This window comes from Microtus pennsylvanicus, chromosome 14 (assembly GCF_037038515.1).
Source record: "Microtus pennsylvanicus isolate mMicPen1 chromosome 14, mMicPen1.hap1, whole genome shotgun sequence".
NCBI classification, from domain to species: domain Eukaryota; kingdom Metazoa; phylum Chordata; class Mammalia; order Rodentia; family Cricetidae; genus Microtus; species Microtus pennsylvanicus.
In genome coordinates, this window is record NC_134592.1 from 513,836 (window position 1) to 538,255 (window position 24,420).

Here is a 24,420-nt window from a genome sequence, read left to right on the forward strand (position 1 = left end):
TTAAGGTCAAATGATCCACTGTGAAATGTAACCAAAAGGCCAAACAGCTAAATGACCCTGGGAAAAAGCTAAGCAGTCCCTTTCAGGGCCGAGGGTCCACAAAAAGGAACTGTGAAACATCTCTGCCACTAAGTAGGTCTTGTCTAATTCTCCAGGGGGTGGGGAGACCCCTGACAGATTTGGGATCAGACACAAGGCGAGCTCTTAAGGCTGAGGGGAACGTGGGCAGTGTACTTCAAGAGCAGAGTACTGGATGCGGGGAGGGCTCCTGAACTCAACTTTGTATGCAGGCCAGTGAGTACTGATGAACAAGGAAGTACGCAGTGAGAGGATGAATGTTGGGGTTCACAGCTGCCATTCTGACTGAGCAAAGTCTCTCACTGCACCGTTATGCTAGCGTTGGGGTTCAAGAATTAAGGGCAATGAAGGAAAAGAGGACTCAGTGCGATTCCTGTTGCGCCCCTACGCACCAGGAATTCCTTAGAATGATGGGAATGGCAGTTATCAGATTCGAGGGGGAGAAAAAGAGCTGGAGTGAGCAAAACAAAGAGCGAGTGTGGGCCGCAGTGACTTCATGCCTCACCAATGTCCCGCCCACGCTACGGAGCTGGAGCTGTTGCTGCTGCTGCCCTGGGCCGCTGCGGCGCTTGCTGTCTACCAAAGCAAGGAACACTGTAGCGTGGGGGCGGTTTCCTAGCAACTCTCAGCTCTGAGCACACCCAGTCACCCGAATTTTTGGAGGCCCCCTCATGGGGGGACCCACAGAACTAGAGCACCCCATCCTTGCTCATAGTCTGCCTCGCCTCCCTCTCATTCTCAACGGGTACAGCCCAGAGAGCATCAGCTGTTCTGGGAGGCCAGACGCCTGAGCCGTCTCAGCCCAAAAGAACAAGGGTACACAACTCCCTCCGAGCAAGGCGAAGCGGAACCTTTCCTCCCAGCCGGGTAGGCAGTGGCTCGGTGCCTGCGGGCACTCGCGGAGCCATTCCCCCAGCTGCTGGCACCCGAGCCTCCTCTCCCGCCAATCGGAACGCTGACGCCCTTGGCTTGCTGAGCCTAAGTGGAGTTGGCCTCCCTGCCCACCTGTGGAAGAAGCTCGCACCAACAGATGCGCCAGCAACTCCCCCCACCCCCTTGGCCTTCTAGCCGTCCCCTCCCACTAATGCAGCATCACCCTGTGAATTACATTAGGGTGGTTTTCCCCCCAGCCTCGGGCTTTGTTTGGGTTTGATTGTGTTTGGCTCTTTGCTAAGCTGATTTATGCAGCAGAGCCCCATCCGCTGGAGAGAAACAAAAGGTCTTTGTACGGAGCCGACTGTGGAGACCTTACTTTCTTCGCCGCCGCGGGCCATCGGCTGTCCGAGGAGACGCTTTTGGTTGAGACCCGCGGGGCCCGCTGTGCGGAGATGGGAGGGCCGCAGGGGCCCTGAGGTGCAGAGAGCTGCTCAGGCCCGCGGACCTGTACCGACTACTCAGCGCCCCTGGGTGGGTCAGACCGGCCTTCGGAAAAGGTTCTAGGGATTCTGGGCCCGCGGGCCCTAAGGTGCGCCCCCAAGTCGCGAGCGCGCGTCAGGAAGCGGCCAGGCAGCCGGCGCGGGGCGGGCTGCTTTGCATTATGTGCGGCTCGGCCCTTGCTTTTCTGACTGCTGCACTGCTTTGCCTGCACAACTGCCAGCGAGGTCCTGTCTTGGTTCTCCGGGCGGCCTGGCTGTTTTCACTTGTTATTGGACTGGACCAAAGCGGTAAGTTATTTTGCTTTGTTTTCTTCTCTTCTTTCAACGTCTTGGGCTGGCATTGAGAGCTTCTGGCCTGGACATCCCTGACAGGTAAGTGGCGGATGTTGGTTCTCCTCAGTCCTGAGTCTTAAGAAGGACAGGTGTGTGGCCCAGTCCTCCATAGACAAGCCAGGTGTCAAACATTGCCATCCTGGAGTGACAGCAATAGTCCATGGTTGGAAAAGTAGTTTTTGAGTTAAAATTTGGGAAAGAGACGGTTGTACTTAAAGAAGCCAATTTGGGGGTTCCAATATTTCCTGAGAATATCACTGTGTTCCCCTTCTTTTCACTGGGGGCAGGAGGCAAAATTCACTAATGACATTTGAATCAAGGCTCTGGCTAAGATGATTAATAATAGGATGGAGTCTTCCTTGTATTGGTCTATGAAAGAACAACAACATACAAGTTTCTTCTACCATAACCATTCAGCCTGGATGAATGAAATGCCCTTGAGAAGTATCTATTTATGCTTTAAGCCACTGGAAGGGGTGGGGTGGGAGAAGAACACTGTTCTTGATAATCTTTTGTGGCTAATTGATGCCTCCCTAAGTTCAGTCTTTGATACTGATAGGTTGCCTCTCTATAAACTTTACTGTAAAACTGCCTTCCTAAGTCACTCTCATCAAATACCGCATCAGAAGGAGTTTGGGACTTCAGCTTGCTGGCCTTATATTCTTAGTGAGCCATGAAACAAAATGAGCAATAATAACAATTACCAGTCTACAGGTCAAACAGTAACATAGAAGTCAAATATTTATTTTTACAAATGGAGCCACCATTGCCACACTTTAAATTTTCTTTTCACTTTTCTTGTCACTAATCCCTTAAATTTTACTAAAGACTACTACTACTGAAAACAGTTTTAATTAATAGGCACAATTCTGTTGTAAAACTAAATTTTATACCTGTACTTTGAATTGATGTGCTGGCATTCTGCCGGAAGTTAATTAAAGTAAAGCTTATATGTAAAAGTTTATAATGGAAAAATTCAGATAACTTCTTTGAATATTGCATATATAGTTGAGCAACACTTGTTTTGGGTGAGATTTGCCTAGATATCTGAAACAGTGTTAATTAGAGTCAATTTTTATCTTGTGGTTATTTTGAGATTTATTGATTTCAAAATAAGTGAAACTTAATGCAAAGGAAAGAATCACACTCACTATCAAGTGTCTATTGAGTGGAACATGTGCTTGCCACAGCAGATTTTCCACTGATCACAATACCATCAGATGTCAGTTTACTATAGTGTTCTCTAACTAGAGTTGGTAAACAGTCACACTAGCAAAATGACCGAAACTTGTGCCAACAGAATTTATTTTGTTCCAAAGAAAGTCTCACCTTTAACATTAGCTAATAATAGAGTTTTTAGAAGTTCATTGTGCTTGTAAAGATAAATCAGGTTCCCATATAATAGCAAAATATTTCCATCCAGTGGCTATTATTGATCTGAAGCAAGTATTATGAATGGGCTGCCTTGCACCTGCTGATCTGAAAAGTGAATGCTAATTTGAAATCAAAACAAGGCATCCGTTTTCCCAGTCTCTGTCAATATACAAAGGCTTCTGATATATACTGACTTGCATAGTAGTTAAAAACATGAAAAAAATTTAAATTACAGTCAGTGCCTTTCAGCAAATTAGAGATCAGTATAAACATCTGTACTTTGTGATACATCTACAAGTCTTAAATTACAGGTCTCTACTGTACAAATTAAATGCTTAAAGCAGAATAGAAATTTAAGTATCAGTTACAAAAGAAATCTTTTCCCCATGTCCAGTAGTTTACACCAAAAAAACGTTGAGGGCAATAAAGTCATACTTAGAAGACTGAAAGCTACATAAGAAACACATCCATCACTTTGGCTTTAATTTTTAAAGTACAATTTATACAAATGCTTTAGACTTTTAGTATTGTGAGCAGAGGGAAGTGAGGGTGGCTGAATACAGTAGGTGGGGCATGTTATGAATGAGATACAAAAATTTCTTACTTAGGAAATATTATTCCAGTTTCTTTTATGTTTCCTCAAAGAAACTAATGAAAATTGAAGACAGAGTTATCAACCAACACTAAAATACTGGTTACTAATGGTTTTTCGCTAGATATAAAAATTAGTTAATATTTGAATAGTTATCATAGCAACACTTTATTTCTATATTTGATGATTTTAAAAGATTAAAAATAATCTGTTACTCAATGACATAGCAATAGAAAGATGGCACACTTCAAAAGTCATAATTTCTTTATCAAGCAGTAACTATTATTGTAGTGAGATTTGATCTTCTGTTTCTTGAGCTATCAAGTGCTTGTTCTTTTCCATTACAATCAACCAAAAGAATGAGCACGGCTTTGTGACAGCAGTGTGACTTTCCCCCAAACAGATTAATCATATCAAATATTCTAGGAATTTCCCCACCCCCAGGTTTGTGTGTGTGTGTGTGTGTGTGTGTGTGTGTGTGTATGTACATGCACAGATGCACAGCCATGTTTTTGCTTGTGTGGAGTGCACATATGTGTGGGTATGAATGCATGTGGGCGCGCATGCATATGGAAGCCAGTTATTGATGTTGGAACCATCCTAAGTAGCTATCTTACCTTAGATATTGAAGCAGAACCTCTCAACCAAACCAAGAATTCACTGATAACGCTAGTCTTGCTAGCCAGCTTGTTTCTGGGGATTTTGTCTCCGTCTTCTGAGACTGGAATTACAAGCAGGTCAACATACCAACTAGACATTTGTATGTGGACTTCTCAGGACCTGAAAGCTTGCAGTGCAAGCTTGATAACCACTGATTCATCCCATTAGTCCCTAAAATTCTTTAACTAATTTGGAGCAAAAAACTATTTATGGGAACCATGGCTTCATTTGGAAAAAGTCCAGTCTTTTATCTCACTTCCATAAAATGTGTTCATATTAAATTCTATCTTTAGGCAAAAGAGATACTTTGGGGTCTATTTAAAAGTCATCTATGATTATCTTATGTGTGAAAACAAGTAGCTGATAGGATTTCAAAATTTTCCCTTATGTTGAAAGAGTTGTCATGCTTGTTTTCTCCAAAGCCTCCTTTCATCATCATATTGAGCCTTTGTGGGAAGGCTGTATTCATCATGTTGTGGTTCTGCTAAGCTAAGATCTGGGAGCTGCCCAGGGTTGTTGGAGGTTGTTTGTTTGTTCCTGGTCACTCAGACCTGAAATAATCACACAGAAACTATAGTATTTGCAATACTGTTTGGCCAATAGCTTATCCACATTTTTAGCTAGCTCTTATATCATAAATTAACCCATCTTCATTATCTGTATATCACCACAAGGTTGTAGTCTACCAGCAAAATTTTAGGAAGCTAGTATTCAGCAGACTTTTGCATGAAGAGGAAATTTGAAGATCTGTTCTGTTTTGTAAAGGCAAAGTCCATCAGATGCTTGCTTCTGTGTCCTGCAGAATGTCTGGCATACTCTTTCATGAAGCAGGAACCCTGAAGGATCATCTAACCTTTAGGCAAGTTCAGCAGTCATTTTTCTGTGGATCCTGAATGTCCAGTTCATACAGCATAACTTCAAGAAGTCCAGGCAGGAGCAGTTTCTTGCCCAATTGGCTAGCATACTCCCTAAGGAGATTCTTTGATGCTCATCTTCCTCTTGAAGTAGATTGGTGCTGCCAGGAACAGATGTGTCTTTGTCATGAAAAGTCCTAAGTTCTTAAAACATTTTAAATGCTATATTCTGAAAGTATTTGAAAGGTTTGAAGAATAATTATCCATCTAAAATATATCTCTGTACATTTAGAAAGCCTAACTAACATACTAGAAGCTTGACTATTAGAGATGACTATCTATTAACCTATATTTCTTAATTATTTTTTTAGCAGAAACTATTAATTACAACACTGTTTGTCCAATGACTCTAGTGTATTCCTAGTAAGTTCTTACACCTTAAATTAACCCATTTCTATTGTTTTATATTTTTACAATGAGGCTTCTGGTTTACCAGCAAGGTTCTGGTGCATCTGTCTCCTGTGGTGGCTACATGGCATATCCCTGACTCTGCCTACTCTCCCTATATATATCTTTTCCAGCCTGGCTATATTCTGTTAAGCCTTTGGCCAAAATCAGCTTTATTCATTAACCAATAAAAGAAACACATATACAGAAGGATTTCCCACAGCAGTTCAGTTGTCAAATCTGATATCTAACCCTGCTAGGCCTAACATCAATTAAGACGGTGATGCTGTCCACCCACAAGTTGGCTTTTTAGACCTATGATCTCCTGGCTTAACCTCATTCCTCAATCTCTGATTTTGATTCTTACTTATTCTAAGAATTTCAAAAGTAGTAGTGGCTCCAGAATTCTGTCCTCATTTTGCTTAACAATACAGGGATCCCAAGTGAATTGATTCAGCTTTGGTATTTTATATTATGTTTCTATGATGACACCATCCAGATGTCTTTTTCCAGTCTTGACTTCTTATTGGATCTCTGGAGGAGACAGCAACAACATCCAATTTGTCTAAAGACAAATTGATTCTTACATATTCAAAAAAGAATACCTAATTTTCTCCAAACTTATTCTTTTCATGTTCTCTTAATTCAGTCAGTGGTGAGCCAGATTCTTGGGAGTTCAGACTAACACTTAGTAGCATCCTTGATTTTCTATTTTTGTAATGGACTTTGACATTACAAGACAGAACAGATATTTGCCCAGTCCATTAGAAACTCTATTGCATCACTATGGTTTATACAACCTTTCCTTGTCTCACACATGGGGAGTCTAGCACATCTTTTCCTCTTCACATGCATTACACCTCTATTGCATAGACACATGTCAGTCAGCTCCTGTCACTCATCATATGCAACTACATAGATTTTATCTGTCTTGAATTAAAGGCCAGGTTTTAGTTTTAGACTCTATAAGAACTGACCATCTATCTGTTCTTCTCAGATTTGATTCTAGAAACACTGATCCTTACTGTTTGTGGAGGCACAAGGCATGGTTCTACTCCCTTGCTCTATGCCCTGTCACTGGAATGCTCTTGCCTGAGCAGGATTACTACTTTTTCACCCCCTATCTTCTCAGTGTCTAGTGAACATCACCCTATCAGAGAGAGTACCTCTGCGATTTTTATGGACCCTGTGTAATCCTGCATCCTACATCTTTTACTTCTATAGTTCTTAGTACCCTGTGTTATTTATGCATCAGTTTGTTTGTTGTCCTTATCTCTGTCCAGTCCCCCTACTAGATTACTGCTTATGATGGGAAGCATTTTGCTTTTTTCCTGAAAAACATGGTCCATACACACACACACGCACACACACGCACGCACACACGCACACACACATGGATATATGTATGTATGTATCTGCACATACTGCAAATGAGTCAAAGTAGTAGAGCAGAAATATGCTTCTTCTAGATTGAGTCTCCAGTGAGTTCTTGTTTATCTCAAGACAAGATTTCTCTTTGTGTAACAAATAGACGTACTTCAATGTCAAGTTCTAATATATTTAATAGAAAACAGTGACCTTCTTCCAGAGAAAAAGGTTATTCAACCTTTGTAAAAATGGGAAAACAATCTGTCCTAGGTTATACAATTTCCTGTTTAGGGAAGGGGTACTATGACTAAACTGAATCACTCCCATAGCCTGATTTCTTATTTTGGAGAACTATAAAGCCCATAGAGTCATATGGAGAATCTTAAAAGTAAGGAAAACTGACCAAGGAGCAGATTTTTTTTTTTAGAATACCTTGTCAGCTGATCATTTTTAGATGTATTCCAAATTTGAAAGACATTATTTACGTGTGACTATATATGTTTTCTAAGCTAATTATATCTTCATTATAAACTGAAAAGTAAATTAGTCGGCATTGAAATAAGACAAGAACAGTCAACAGATACAGTTCATGAAAGAAAGGAAAGCTTTCAAATAAGATTAGGAGAGGCAATCAAGATAAGTATGAAAGTTTCCACTCCATTGGACATTTTATGAGAATTCAGCATATTATGATGTAAAACACTATATTAACTTTCCAATTTTTACATACTGCTATTTTAAATAAGACTTTGCAGAAGACAACATGTGAGATAATCTGGCCTCTGTTCTTTGTATTTACAGATTTTTAGACTTCTACTGGTTGAATCTGGTATAGCTAGGTATAAACAGTCTGTTGTTAAACTTCTCAGTTGGCTCACAGAGAAGCTCCCTTGTGTCCTTTTATGGACTACTGAAGTGGAAGGTTTTGTTTTGATCTAAGCATTTTAAACTTTAACAAATAAGTTTTATAAACGTCAGCTAGTTTTCGTACAACTCAGTAAACTTTTGGCGTTTGGTGAGTCTTTGTCTGGGCTTTCCATGAAGAGATGCCCACACACCATCTTCCCTGATTGTGCCTGTTCTGTGGCATCTGTGGTCACTGCACAGCTTCTCTGTTCCTGTCCTGATAACTCTATAATAACTGCTATAAAAACTCTTACCTTGCCAAACTGACCTGAGGATATCATCTTTTTGTGAATTCACTGAAATAACCAAACAACTTCTCCCCAATGTTCCTGTATTTGCCCAATCCTTCTTGTTCTCAAAATTTTAGCTTTTGTTGTTGTGCAAGTTGATGCTTGTCAAGTGTTGTCAGCAGACAGCTATGAGGTTCTGAGAAGGATCTTCAGTTTTATAACGCATTCTCTGAATTACATACTAACTGTATCATAAAATAAACTATTGGAAAAAACATTTTATCATAATTTATTTGACTGTATGAAGCTACATATTAAGTAAAGAACTTAAAGGCTACCCAATTAAAATATTTACAAATGATATCTTAAAGTTTGTCATCAGGCAGTGGTGGCACACACCTTTAATTCCAACACTTGGGAGGCAGAGACAGACAGATCTCTGCGAGTTCATTGCCTGTAGCCCCTGGGCTACAGACAGAGTTCCAGGCTATGCAAAAAAACCCCGTCTCAAACAAAACAAAAATATATGCTTGCATTTGAGCTCCCATTCTCTGCCATATGTTTTTCTAAGTGATTCAATGCATTCACTTTATCTTCAAAACACACTGTGTAAGAAAAGTGTGTTTATAATCCCTACTTTTGAAAGGAGAATTGACACAGGAAGGGATGAACAATGTATACAACACAACACACAGCCAATATGAGGCGAGCCAGGATTTGAATTCCTTTACATGGCTTTACAATTTCTTAAGAAGGATGTTATACAGCCATGTCTATCCCACGTGCCCCACCTGGTGGGTAAGGTAGGACACTGCTGTGTGTGCAGAGTAATTACAGCAAGAGGTCTTTGAACTTAGAATCATAGTATCTTCAAAATATGCATCCTAGGGAAGTTCCCAGTTATTTCCAGGTTGCCTCAAGTGCACCTCACTGTGGAAAGGTTTCTTGTGTATGAGAGATTAAGGAAGAGAAAACAGGTGACTTAGTTGGGAACACCCTGTGGTAAAGTCAGCTTGTGGTCCCTTTGCTTTCCAGGGAGTCGTTAATGTGTAAGATTTGCTATTGGGGGAAGGAAAAGAATGAGCATCTCGGGTCCAAGAAAATTATTTACAGGGAAAAATCTATGACATGGTCAGATTATTGACTAACTCAGACCTGATCATGTTTCACACTGCTTACAGACAGTGTGTTAGAGCTGCTAAAGTTATATGTCATGTTGTACATGCACAGACGGTGTGTTAGCGCTGCTGAAGTCACATGTCATGTTTATTCATATAATTTTTTTTACTCTATGCATATTCACTAACTTAGACATCCCATTGAAAATAATGATTTTCATCAATTCTTCAGATCTGGCAAGATGGGTCCCTTAGAGCCTGGCATTTAAGTGTATGTGGGGCTCAAGGCACATGTGCTTACTCTCTTCAGACAGCTTCAAAGCTGAGAGAACCAGGGTCCTGTTCTGTGAACACAGAGTAGAATAGCAGCCTGCTTCATTAGACTTGCTTTTCAACTGAGGAAGAAAACTCCAAGTATGTATGTGTATGAGAGAGAGAGAGAGAGAGAGAGAGAGAGAGAGAGAGAGAGAGAGAGAGAGAGAGAGAGAGAGAGAGAGGAGAGAGAGGAGAGAGAGGACAGAGAGAGAAGAGAAGAGAGAGAGAGAAAGAGAGGAAAAGAGGAAAGAGAGAGGAGAGAGAAGAGAGAGAGAAGAGAGAGAGGAGAGAGAGAAGAGAGAGGAGAGAGAGAAGAGAGAGAGGAGAGAGGAGAAAGAGAGAGAAGAAAGAGAGAGGAGAAAGAGAGAGAAGAAAGAGAAGAGAGAGAGAAGAGAGAGAGGAGAGAGAAGAGAGAGAAGAAAGAGAGAGGAGAGATAGGAGAGAGAAGAGACAGAGAAGAGAGGAGAGAAAGGAGAGAGAAAAGAGAGAGAAGAGATAGAGGAGAGAGAGGAGAGAGAGAAGAGAGAGAGGAGAGAGAGAGGAGAGAGAGGAGAGAGAGAAGAGAGAGATGTTTCTAGAGTACACTGCTGTTCTGCACAAATACGTAACCTTTTCTTATTCTGTAACATTACGTTTTTTTGATTTTTTTTCTAAAGAATCTGCAGTTTAACTTCTTGGGGAAAATGTGAAAGGGAAGATACGTTAGGATTTTCAAGTTGATAATGATAATAGGACTTTTTTTTGGAAAAAACATTTTGAATAAATGAATGAGGCAAAAGATAAGAGGTTAATAGCAGATAAGATAAAAATAAAATGAAGATTGATATTGAAAAAATTATTAAATGACAGTGTGGATCCCACATTTCTCAACATGGAGAATTTCATCCATAATAATCTTTGAAATGTGGCCCCACCTTCCTCGGTAGGTAGAGCCAGCCTAGATGGGTCTTCACTACAAGGGTTTCTGAGCGGTCTTGTTCTTTATGACCTTGGTAGACATTTTCTACTCAGAATCTACCATGGCTTTTCATTGCCTTGGGCTCCTCAGCTGGGTGGCATACAGATCTCCTTCAGAAGACCAGAAGTACAATGTCCTCTATTTTGTTTATGTCCCACCTCCAGCCCTACCCATGACCTCCTTGACAAGATACACTGTGCCTGCTGATTCTGTAGCCAGGGCACAGCACACAGTAGGTCCAATAATTCATTTGGAATAAATCACATTAAATAATGTAAGAATACTGAGTAGTTCTGAAGTAAGGCTGCCGCACAACTGATTCCTACTCAGCTCCAACCCTTACATAAACCTACAGAATAACAGTTTCTTCTACAAGTGGGGCTGCTTGTTCTGCATTCCCAGTCCACCACAGAGAGCAGTCTCTGGGCCTTTGGGGCAGATCTCTACCAACACCAAAAGCCAAGACTCTGTATTCTTGACTCTTAAGTTTGCTCTTCCTTAATAATTTCTCTCTTCGAATGGTGGGTAAGATGAGTACAAAAAGTAGTAAATACACAAGGAGTCTCATCTACTTGACTATTCTGTGGGCTTTTAATAAGCACTACACTGAGCTTTAGAGTTAAAGGTAAGAATAGCCGGGTGATAGTGGTGCAGGCCTTTAATCCCAGCACTTGGGAAGCAGAGGCAGGCAAATCTCTGTGAGTCTGAGGCCAGTCTGGTCTACAAGACCTAGTTCCAGGACAAGCTCCAAAGCTACAGAGAAACCCTGACTTAAAAAGAAAGGTATGAATAATTAAGATTTGTGAAGGATTTCTACAGGTCAGGAGGCCTCCTATGCATGTGATGTGAAAATGTACTATCTCCTTAAGGTTTCAGTTCTCTGAGCTGGGGGAAGTTACTGAATAACGTCTGGAAGTTCTTAGTTGATAAGTTGTAGAAACAGAATTTAAAACTGATTTTGACTCAGCACTCTGAATTACCATCATAGACTGCCATCTACAGGGTAGCAGAGTTCCTCCCTGACCTTCTGAGACCTAATTCTATCCTCTTCTGGTTACTCTCCAAGCAGGCATGGAATGTGTCCTTCTGTCTGTCAGTCACTTCTAGATTATTTCTAAAATCTTGACCTAATACCCACAAGCTGCTTTCCGGACCTTCTTTCTGTGGGTAACTTCTTCTGTGCCAAGCTCAAGACAAACATAAACACGTGTGACTACTGCCAGAGGAACCACACAGAACGTAGACACACAGGTTGCCGTTTCCATGCAGAAAAATGGCTGCCTCTTTGTATTGCAGAATGATTATAGGGCTGGGAGGGAAAAAGATGGATCCTGGACTGGAGGTTTAAGAACTGCATACACTGCCAAGTTTCCAACCAGAAGACAAAATTCCATCTCAACTTTGATCACTTTGATAAAACACCTTGGGGCAATAAACTGCAAGGAGGAAAGATGCAATTTGCCTTAAGTCTCCAGAGGTTTGAGTTGGGAGTTGGCTGTCTTCAACTCTTTAGACAGCTGAGGCATGCTATCATAGCAGGCATGCATATCATAGTGAAAATCTGCAGCAGGGAGTGTGCTCACCTCATAGTTGCCATGTTGCAGGGTGAGAGGAGAAGAGAGGACATGCTTTTGAACAGGGACAAGAACAAGATCTACTTTTCTGCAAGGGCATGTGACCTACTTCCTTCAAGTACTTCAATGGATTAGCCCAATAATAAGATTAGCATCCTCATGAGCCAATCATTACTCAGACTCTCACCTCTGAATTGTTGCTTTAAGGACCAAGCCTTTAACATGTGAGTCTTAAAAGAACATTTTAAATCCAAACCACAATGAACTTCTTTGATTTAATTATTTCTTATTCTAGTTCGCAAGTATTAAATACTTGGCCGTATTATGCCCATTGCTATTTGTACTCTGCCCTTGGCCTTGAAAAGTCACAGCAGACTTGGCTAATGGTTTAACTATTACTGGAGAGTGGGGCGGATGAGAATAGCAGCAGAGTAAAGTGCAGAAGAACTCCTTCCCATCAAAGGGCTTTTATGTTTTCCTATGTTCAGTAAACTTCAAGATGTGAACTGAGTTCTACCCTTTGCAAATACTATGTCTGAGCCATGAATATTCTTAAATGAGTTTTACATTTTATTTTCTGTTATTAATTTAAAACATCAAAAAGATCTTTTCACTCACATGAATAAGCTAAATTATCCAGCTGCATATAGTTAATATCAATAAGGAAATGAATATGTAGTAAATGCTATACTACTTTTTTTTTTTAACATGGAATAGAAGGACTATTTTTTACTTCAAAAATCAGCATTGATGTCACCTTATTTTGATGCTCACAGACAGGACATCAGCAGAATTTACAGCAAAACAAAACTAGTGAAATTAAACATGGCATCCAGTGGGATTTTATACATTCGTTAAAGTGATTCACCTTTCAGCAACAGCAAGAATAGTTCTTGCTAGGAAACTGTGATAAAGACAGACATATTCAAATTATCTCACTCAGTTATTTTTAAAGACACCCAATTAACTCAAGAATTAAAATGAAAATCATTGAAAGAAAATTACAAAGTAAATTATAATGGTCTTATGTTTATTTTTCATTTTTATTGAATTTAAAGAATTTTTGCACTTATTTATTGTGGGTGTATATGCATATGTGTGCAGTCACCTATTCCTGGGTGTGAGTGTACAGGTCAGAGGACCACTTGAGCAAGTCCACTCTCCCCTTCCACCATGTGGGCCCCAAGTATTGACTCAGGTTATCAGACTTTCCTGCCCCACGTATGTAATTCTCAAAATAACTTTAAACAATGTTTTATTTTGAATGGTACATTTTGATGTATTTAAATTTCTTCTCATTTTAGAACAGAATATAAGCTTTTAAGAAGTAGACTTTCATTCTGACCTTAGCAATGACCTTAGTAACTCATTGTTACTGTAAGTAGTTTAGAAATGTTGCCTCTTTTCACATGGTGTTTCATTATTATTTTGTTTTGCTTGGGAAATATTACTGAATTTGTCAAAGAGTCTGCTGTCATGCTAAATAAGTATTGGTGCAGTATGATTGGCCTAGAGTGTTGACAAATACATCCCATGCCCAATTATGAACTATGAGGCAGAAGTACCTGGGGAAGGGTAGGTTAAGTCAAAGGTCTTAGATGGGTATAAGCCTGGGAGTGTGAGAAGAAAGAATAATAATAAAGATGGAAGGATAGGACATTAGACACAGTTCAACCTGTATAGAAGATGTACACTGGAATATTTTCATGTTTTGAATAACTTCGGACACTTTAGATTTACACTGGTATTTCAACATATGCTGATGCAAAAGGTAGCCAACCAATTGGTGTTTATGTGCCTAGTTCCAAGGTCCTTACCTTGAAATTAAATGACAAATATCTTTTCAGAAGGACCATTTTGCCTGAAATTGGAGAGGACTGTATATTCAGTATCACTCTTAAGTAACTCTGGCAGGTATTGAGTACTAGGGAGAAGGGGAACTTCTTTCAGAATGAGCCATTACCTCTATACTACAGAGCGAGGGGGGGTGCTTTTGAATATTTAGAGATTTTTAATGAAAATAATTAAAGACAAAAACTCTAGTTTCTCTAAAACAAGGTCCACCGAATGTACCTTGCAGAGTGCCAAGCTAGGGGTGCCTTTCCCAAGAGCTTGCTAGAGAGAAGCTAGGAAGCTAGGTTGGCTTTGCCTAGTCATGTAAGGTATTCATTGTTTGCTGGAGGACAAAGAATAGAAGAAAGTAGTAGGATGGGCAGGGATTGCTGTAGAACTGGCTGTTTTAGTTAGAAACAAAGAAATCATTGTAGCAAACTTTATAGTTGGCAGAGAAAAGATGGAGCCAGTCTCTTTTAGTACAAGACATATCTCCACAGTATTTCTCTGCTATCTTTTCATACATTTAGTTTGATTTTTTGTAATTAATTTAAAACAAAATTATAATTTGAAAAAGGAAACTGTGTACAAATGATGACCACTCAAGGAAAACATCTGGAAGGTTAACACTAAAGACAACAAAGTAGCCCACCAAACACTCAAGATAGACTTCAGCCCCAAGAGTCCTGAGTTTAAATTTTAAAAGTCAGTTCACAGGCGTGTTAGTGCTTATCTTTAATCCCAGCACTCAGAAAGCAGAGGCAGGAATATGCCTATGAATTCAGGGCTAGTTAGGTCTATATAGCAAGCTCAAGGTTGGCCAAGCCTAAAGAGTGAGTCCTTGTCTCATAAAACGCTAGAATGTCAACCAAACAAACAACAAATGTTTCCTTTCAATGGACATTTCAATCCCAGCCAGCCCTAAATACAGTCCAGATGTAAGGTCTAGTTTATATGGTTACAATACCAGACCTCTGAGTTGGTGATAGAAATATAAGCATTAAATATTGTTACCATCATTAGTTAATGGAATGTTGTATATACGATGTTTTGTAAAGAACTAAGACCACACAGGACTTAGTGCCATCTGATGAAACTCCAGAGTTGTTGGAGAAGATGAAGGTTGTATATGCTTTGCTGAAATCAGGGTAGGGTATCTGGAGGATAAATTCTAGCATTTCCTGACTAAGTTACCAAATGGCAATGTACCAGTTCAAGACTGATGTAGTCCTCTTGGAGGCCAGCACAACACCAATACCAGAGTCCACTGCTCTTTGAGACCAAATTATATTATCTGTGATAGACTTGGTGAGACAGAGGGTAATTGGTGTGAGAGAATTGTCTGTATTTTGTCAGTAATGTTTTAAATAAACACTGATTGTCCAGACAGGAAGTATAGGTGGGAAAACCAGACAGGAAGTAAAAATGATACAATGAGAATAGGAGAATTCTGGAAAGGAGAAAGTTGATTCCTCCCACTCCTGCCCAGACTCCAAAGAAGCAAGATGTGAGCTGCCCTGCTGAGAAAGGTACTGAACCATGTGGCTAGCATAGATAAAAACAATGGGCTAATATAAGCTACAAGAGCTAATATGTAGCCTGAGTTAATGGGCCAATCAGCTTTATAATTTATAGAGATCTCTGTGTGATTTTCTTTGGGGCTTGCCAGCTGTGGGGTATCGGGAGGGACGGAAACGGGCCCCGTTTATGTTACAGGTAATGTATGAACATCATGGAAAAAGCGCATACCAGGGCTTTGGAGAGAAATTCTGCATCCCAGAGATGAGTTTAGTTTTGAAGAATAAATAGATAAGTGCTGCTGCTGACTGAACAGGGTAGGTTGTCTGGCCTGAGCTATTCCTGGACTTCACATTCTTCCTCACAGATAGACAGCTTAACTATTGTCTAGAGGCCACAAACAGTTTGCCTTTCATACTACAAAATTATAATTCTTTTAGGCTTAACTTTTTTTTTTCAACACAGTTCCCCTGTGCAGAACACAGGCATCCTTGATTTTTTGTGGTTACTAGGTATTCCTGTGCTATGGTAAGGAACATTTAGCAACAATTTACAGCAGATTATATAAAGTTGCTATAATCTCAGAGAGCCTATAGACCATCACTCTGTGTGAGAGTCTTTATTAAAGATTTTTATTGGCAAACACGGAATGGAATGTCCTGAAAAATCACAAGAAATGCAGAAGTATTTCATTTTGCAGAGGCCTTCCTCTAGCCAAATGTCACTCTTATGCATGGTTGTTCTAGTGAGAGTCTGGGTCAAAATAATTTTACCTTTGATAGTGCATACTAACTTTCATAGCACTTTGACAATGCTGATAAGTCATCCAGAATGGTGCAAATGAGTTGGTCATAGAATTCCAGGTTCCTGGATACTGCCAATGACTTTCACAGGTGATGAAGCATTGTAACTGGGAACTGTCAAGAAATCCAAAATCAAGGAATTTATCAGTCATGTGCAAACTCATGTCATAAGAGGCCTTTATCCATTTCCTCTCTGAATTGTTTTCATACCAAAGTAAAATGTCATAAAGTTCAAGATGTCTCTGATTGCCCATGATGTAAAGATTAAATGACATTAGGCATTGTTAATATAAGTGTGGGAATATAGAATCTTTTTTAATTGATTTTTATTGAATTCTACATTTTTCTCTGCTCCCATCCCTGCCTCTCCCCTCCCCTTCAACTTTTTTCTAAGGTCCCCATGCTCCCAATTTACTCAGGAGATCTTGTTTTTTTCTACTACCCATGTATATTAGATCTATGTATGTGTCTCTCTTTGGGTCCTCATTGTTGTCTATATTCTTTGGGATTATGATTTGTGGGCTGGTTTTCTTTGCTTTATGTTTAAAAAACACTTATGAGTGAGTACATTTGATAATTGTCTTTCTGGGTCTTGGTTATTTTACTCAAAATGATGTTTTCTAGCTTCATCTATTTCCCTGCAAAATTCAAGATGTCATCATTTTTTTCTGCTGTGTAGTACTCCATTGTGTTAATGTACCACATTTTCCTTATCCATTCTTCGGTCGAGGGGCATTTAGGTTGTTTCCAGGTTCTGGCTGTGACAAACAATGCTTCTATAAACATAGTTGAGCACATGTCCTTGTGGTATGATTGAGCATCCTTTGGATATATACCCAAAAGTGGTATTACTGGGTTTTGAGGAAGGCCGATTCTTAATTTTCTTAGAAATCACCACACTGACGTCCAAAGGGGCTGTATCAGCATGCATTCCCACTAACAATGCAGAAATGTTCCTTTTACCCCACAACCTCTCCAGCATAAGTTGTCATCAGTGCTTTTGATCTTGGCCATTCTTATAGATGTGTAAGATAGAATCTCAGAGTTGTTTTGATTTGCATTTCTCTGATGACTAAGGATGTTGAACATTTCCTTAAGTGTCTTTCAGCCATTTTAGATTCATTCTTTTGACAGTTCTCTGTTTAGGTCTGTACTCCTTTATTTTTAATTGAATTATTTGTTCTTTTGATGACCAATTTCTTGAGTTCTTTGTATATTTTGGAGATCAGACCTTTGTCTGATGTGGGGTTAGTGAAGATCTTTTCCCATTCTGTAGGCTGTTGTTTTGTCTTGTTGATTGTGTCCTGTAGAAGGAGTGGTGGGCTGCTTTCCGCCTCCCAGCTCCCGGCCACCGGCTAGCTTTATACCTGAAATAACAACACAAACTGTATTCTTTTTTTTAAAATTTATTTATTTATTAAGGATTTCTGCCTCCCATTTCCCTCCCCCTCCCCTGATCAAGTCACCCTCCTTCATCTGCTCGGAGAGCAATCAGGGTTCCCTGACCTATGGGAAGCCCAAGGACCGCCCACCTCTATCCAGGTCTCATAAGGTGAGCATCCAAACTGCCTAGACTCCCCAAAGCCAGTACGTGCAGTAGGATCAAAAACCCACTGCAATTGTTCTTGAGTTCCCATTCTTCCTCATTGTCCGCTATGTTCAGCTAGTCCAAATTTATCCCATGCTTTTTCAGACCCAGGTCAGCTGGCCTTGGTGAGTTCCCGATAGAACATCCCCATTGTCTCAGTGTGTGGGTGCACCCCTCGCAGTCCTGAGTTCCTTGCTCGTGCTTCGTCTCCTTCTGCTCCTGATTTGGACCTTGAGATTTCTGTCCAGTGCTCCAATGTGGGTCTCTGTCTCTGTCTCCTTTCATCGCCTGATGAAGGTTAATACACAAACTGTATTCTTTTAAACACTGCCTGGCCCATTATATCTATTCTCTTCTTAGCTAACTCTCATATCTTGGTTAACCCATTTCTAATAATCTGGGTAGCACCACAAGGTGGTGTCTTACCAGGAAAGATTCTAGTGTACGTCCATCTTGGGCAGGAGCTTCATCGTGTCTGACCTCACTTCCTTCTACCCAGCATCCTGTTCTGTTTACTCCGCCTACCTAATTTTCTGTCCCATCAAAGGGCCAAGGCAGTTTCTTTATTAAACAATGAAATCAACACAAATTGAAGACTCCCACATCAGTGTCCTTTGCTTTACAGAAGCTTTTCAGTTTCAGGAGGTCCCATTTATTAATTGTTTCCCTCAGTGTCTGTGCTGCTGGGGATTTTTTAGAAAGTAGTCTCCTGTGCCAATGTATTCAAGTATACTTTCCACTTTCTCTTATATAAGGTTCAATGTGACTGGCTTTATGTTGAGGTCTTTGATCCATTTGGACTTGAGTTTTGTGCATGGTAATAGCTATGGGTCTATTTTCATTCTTCTATGTGTTGATATCCAGTTATGCCAGCACCATTTGTTAAATATGCTTTCTTTTTTCCATTTGATATTTTTTGCTTCTTTGTCAAAAATCAGGTGTTTGAAGGTGTGTGGATATATATTGGGGAATATAGAATCTTATAAACTCCAAGTTTCCATTTTCTGTGTCATTTACTTGGTAATATAGCAGAGTCTTCTCTGCTATATAAATGGGGAGACAATCTATCACCTTGTCATAGTGAGCAAGTAACTGTTATATTGCCCACTCAAACATGAGTTTGTTGTAATGTTCCAATAAGTTTGGAACCTTTAGCAGAAGCATTTGATCTGATACAGTTGGTGTTCAAAAACTGAAAGACCTGAGGTTTGAGAGGAAGTTGAACAGGAACTATGGGACTCAGCAATCAGAGATTAAATATGAGGTTTTGGATATGGGGAATCATTTTACACCTTTGAACAGGCTGCTTCTGTTGTGTTATCAATCCTAGCCCAGCACTAGCAATAGGGTGTGATTTTTCACAGGCAGCTTGTAGTTGGAAAGCAGACAGTATAGATGTGCAATCAGGCAGTAAAAAGAGGCCAGGAACTTCCTCAAGGAAGTGTGCTTTGTCCCTCTCTGTCTCCATTTGAAGTGACAGGGTCCTGTTATCTGATGCCACTGCTCCCTGCCTGGTGCTTTTTGTGATATGCTTCTTGTACGCATTCCGTTTTATGTCAGGTTTGGCCATGATGCCGTAAACTTTACACAGCAAGTACTATAGCTTTAAAATACCCCCCCTCCCAACACACCGCATAGCAGGTATTACTAGAAAATTCATAGATGAAGAAATGCATCAATGCCATTACTACTCCAAAATCCTCAACTGGACTCTTCTCCCTCTATACCCTAATGATATGATGGTCTTCTGTGAGCTAAATCCCTAACCACTTCATTCCAAGGAACCAGCTTTGACTAATACTAGCAGAGTTCTCATGAGGTGAAAGGGAAATAAGTTGATTCCATGTGCTACATGTAAAAGGTGTTTTAATCCAATTCCATGGTTGTTCATATCCTGACTCCTTTTTAAACTATTTAAGATGTATGTATATGCTTTCCTGTTGGCAAGGGTCTCATTTAAATATTCTTTGTTAAGAGGAGAAAGCCTTTGGGTTATCATTTTATCTGATTCACAAACTCACAATTAGAGCTGAGTCATAAATCATCACTTACCCAGGAAGTGTATGGGCCCTTGTTCTGGCTACTGCTGCAGACTTAGCCAGACACATTGGCTGCACTTGAATATTTAAGTGAAGACATAAGGCAACGGTGTGGATTTACAGAAGACTCCTTTCCCTCTTGATACCTTGCAGTTGAAGACAGGATACAGGGCAAATGTGTTCTGATAGAAGACAGAGCCTCAGTGTCTTTATAAATATTAAGGCTTGGTTTTCATTTTCCTCCCCTTAACTGAGTGTTACAGTGAGCAGCTCTGGTTAATGGAAGAAATTAAGGATTTTCATTTCTCAATACACATGTGCACAGCATGTATGTGCCAGACTATCATGAAATGAGTCATCAGAGAACACCATGCATCCAGATTGTGTATGCTGTACCCCAAGAGCATAGTTGCTTTCACTGTGTCTGAACTGTGAAACATGTATGTAAAATGGGAGACATGAGGATTAACTAAGCAAATGAGTAGGCTTAGTTAGGGATATGAAAGAACTCAAGCTCAGGGATGGTTCCTGGAGGGAAATATTAGTATATGTGTGCTGGGAAGGAGTGCAGAACATAACAGACAAGACAGGCTAAACTCCTCCAAGATGGGTATGCTGAGTTCCTAAAAAGACTGAGAAAGGGGAAGCAGATGGGGAAAAGCTACATGAATGATACAGGAATAAACACAAGTCAAAGAAGTGAGAGGGGGAGAGCAAAGACATGCGGGGCATTTTGATCAATGAAGAAAAGATGCCTGTTTATCCACTCACTCTACAAATATGTACTGTTTAGAGACTGCCTGGTCTTTCTTTAAATCCCGAGGAGATGGCAGAGAACCGAAGAAAAAAAATACAATATCAGAAAGGAATGGAGGGATGGAGCCCAGTGGATGAAGTGTTCCAGTGCAAGTTTCAGCACCTGAATTCTGTCCTCCAGCACCAATATAAAAGCCAAGCATGGTGGCATGTACCTGTAGCTCAGTGGTGGAAGGCCAAAGACAGGCAGATCCTGAGGATCTGTCAACCAGTTGCTGAAATGGTGAGGTCTAGGCTGTGAAAGGTTATTTTGTACCGAGGTAGAGATGGACAGAGGAGGACGATCTCTTGCCTGTACCCCTGCACACAGGAATACGTGTACAGAAAAACACATACAAAGCTCTCTCTCTCTCTCTCTCTCTCTCTCTCTCTCTCTCTCTCTCTCTCTCATATGCACGCATGCACGCACACACACACACACGCACACACGCATGCGTGCACACACACACATGCACACACATTTTTTTCCTTATGAGTTTATAATTTTGGTAGCAGAAAACAGAATAAACAATAAATGACTGTGTTCTGCAAAGCTCCAATGATTCACCTACCTTGGCTGGTGAGGAAATGAAGGAGGAAAGGACAGGCACACAGACACAGGAAAGCGGGGATCCGGTGAGCTTGCCTATCTGGAAGAAACGCCGTCATAGTAGACTCACCATAGGCTATTTATATACAGTTGAAGGGGAGGCAGCGTTATTGCATACAGCTGAACAAGAAGCAACGTTATTACATTCAGTTTTTTAATTTTTTTAAAGAAGGAGGCCAGGTAATTAATACAGCTGGACAAGGAGGCAGGTTTGGCTAATCTTGGTAGGTGAACTCTGTGTAGGGTAATAGACTTCAGGTCATAAACATTCAAGAGGGCAAAGCTATGGTGCTTTTCTGCACATCTTGTCAACATTCACACTCAAACCTAAGAAGGGCTTTCCCATCTCTCTGAGCCTCACCAGGGAATCTTTACCACCACCATAGGGCTTAGGCATTTATCCACAACATGGCTTGCCCACATCATACATTCACTCAGAACTTTACTCATTCTGTGTAATAATCACATATTAATAAATTTTTAATAATTATCTAGCATAAAAGATTGTATGTGCAATTGTGAAAAAGTAGAGAGGGGAGGCAGCTGGAAATTTCCATCTTGAGAGCACTAGCAAGGTTCATGGTAGTGAAGAAAGGTGACATTTGAACAAGAATTGAAAGGCGGTGAAGCCATTAACTGATTTGCTGAAGGACGGGGAACAGAAGGCATAGCAAGCAGAGTCAGAGATAGGTAATATTTCAGTAATCGGATTCAAGAACAGGTCGCTCATTGTCACCATCCATAACTTAGAAAGATTAAGGATTAAAAGGAGGGAGGCTGTGCTCAGAGAAGATATGTGGTATCAAGATGTCATGTCTACTAATGACATCTCTGAAACTATGACGATAGGAGAGAGTAGCAAAATTAGGGCAGCGACTGAAAGAATTGGTGAAAAGAGCAGGCAGCCTGAATATGCAGGTTTTGCAGAAATGGCCTGTGCATATTAAATGGAAGAGTGTCTGACAGCCTGGTCCATTGGTTGTAATCAAGCAGTCACAGCTTTCTAGAGATGAGATGGGAATTCAACCTGGAGTCAGTAAATGGCATTAAATACCTGACCATTCCTACTGAAAGACCTCTGGCTATTAGGGTCCAATAGAGTAAGGCACTTAGGGAGAACTCTGGAAAAAACAATGAGGAAGGCATGCTGTCCGTCTCCAGGTTATCCATGAGGGCTAGGAGAGGAAATCATCGCCTCTCATAAGTCAGTAGTGGGAGCACAGCCCTTGGAGAAGCACTCAGTGAGCACTGGAAGAGACTGAGATACAAACTCTTCTGTAATACACCAAGGATTGAATGGGAGCCAGCAGGGATGTGATGGCTGGGAGGATGAAGATGAAGGGAGGATAGATCCCACAGAGCCTTAGGGTGATCAGAGTGAGGGGTGGGTGGAAGGAAACTTGACAGTTTGAGCATCATCTTATAGAGATTGGTTTAACCAAGAAAAAGTGAGATTAGTCTTGAGGAACTCAAGGTAAATCACTCTGTGCTTGATACTGTGGGTACTGTGGGGAAACGGGATGGGGGTTCAGGGCTTGCTTGCATTTGATTGTTGTAAAAGAAAAGGAAGAGGACCAAGGAAGTCTGTTCTCACTCGAGTATGAGAGGCTTACCCTACCTCCTCTCCTCCCTCGTGGTAGATGGGTTTCTTTGCGAGCCTAGAATACTCTTGAGTACATTCTGAGCCTAGAGTGTTTTGTCAGCAGGAGGTGACTGAGCTGATTGTTTAACAGGCTTTGCTAGTGAAAGTATCAAAGGAAGTTTTTCCAATTGGACTGAGAGCAACTCCTTCCTGGAGGACTTTACTTCTTGGTAAGTGTGTTTGCTAGTGTAATATATAAATTACAGACCCAGACATAATATGTAAATATCTAAATAAAAAACACAAGTAGCAGATAATATGCAGAAAAATAGCCCTGCATAGTGTAAGAATTATAATACAATTATGGAAACATTCATTAGTGAAGGGGTTAACTATGCCTGAAGGAAAGACAGAGGGTATTTTGGTGACAGAGACACGAGATAAGTGACATGGGTCTAAGTTGGAAGCTGAAAGACTGGCTGGACTGTACAGATGGAAGGGCACAGGCTGGCACTACATAGGCAAGAGAAATACTGACCTAGAGTATAAGGGGAGAAGTGAAAGAAGAGGCTATAGAGTTAGCAATAGATTTTGGGTACTTCCAAAATATAAATATTTAAATAAATCCTGGATGTGTCAGTGTTAAAAGGCAGGACCTTGGGAAGGTGACTAACTAGGTTATAAAGGCATTGCGGTCCTCAAGAAAGAAGCCATTTGTAGCTATCAGAAAGGGACCACACAGCCTGTTAGTACTCCATTGCCCCAGCGTCCTCCAAAACAGTTTGCAGTCAATTTCAATGCTAACAAGTTACTAAGTCTAAGGTATTTCACTCTAGCAAGTTAAATAGACTAATAACACTTCCCTACTTCTCAGGAGGAAGGAATTTATACAGGATTAGGGGAGTTGTTTATTTTGACTTTTGAAATTTTTGTTCATGGGATAGTAATATGATCACACTGTATCAAGAAGTGAAGCTGGAAGCAATGGTCTGTTGACATTTATATGTATGTACATGTCTATATGTATGCATGTTTGTTGAGGTTAGAGGTCAGCACTGAGAATTTTTCTCAATTAGTCACCACTGTAATTTTCGAAGCTCACTGACCCTGGAGCTTACTGATCTAACTCGGCTTGCTGTTCAGAAATCCTTAGGGATCCTCTTGTTTCTGCCTCCTTATAGCAGGGTCACAGATGCACTGTAGCATGCCTGACCTTTTACACGGGTCCTGAGGACCCAAAGAACTCAGGTAGTCATTTTTGCATAACAAATGATTTACTGACTGAGCCAGCCCAGAAGCTGTAAAATGGCTCTTAAAACTGTGATACTATAAATCCCTCCTAAGGATGCCAAGTACCTGGGATACTTATATTTTGCTGCTGAAATGGAAAATGCCGCAGCCACTTGCAATGCAGTTTGTTTGTATCTCACATAGTGACATTTATGCTTACCATCTGCCCTATGACCCTA

The 24,420-nt window shown here is 40.6% G+C and overlaps 1 protein-coding gene across 2 annotated transcripts in view; it reads left to right on the top strand.

Moving 5' to 3' along the window:
- Positions 1-740: 740 nt before the first annotated feature.
- Itgb8 (integrin subunit beta 8) overlaps positions 741-24,420 on the top strand; it is a 97,950-nt gene continuing 74,270 nt past the window's right edge. The window contains exon 1 of one of the 2 annotated variants that reach the window (XM_075947285.1): positions 741-1,742. In XM_075947285.1, coding sequence (XP_075803400.1) covers positions 1,616-1,742 — 127 coding nt within the window. In that variant the 5' untranslated portion in view covers positions 741-1,615. The remainder of the gene's footprint in view (positions 1,743-24,420) is intronic. The other variant, XM_075947284.1, reaches the window with a different exon arrangement.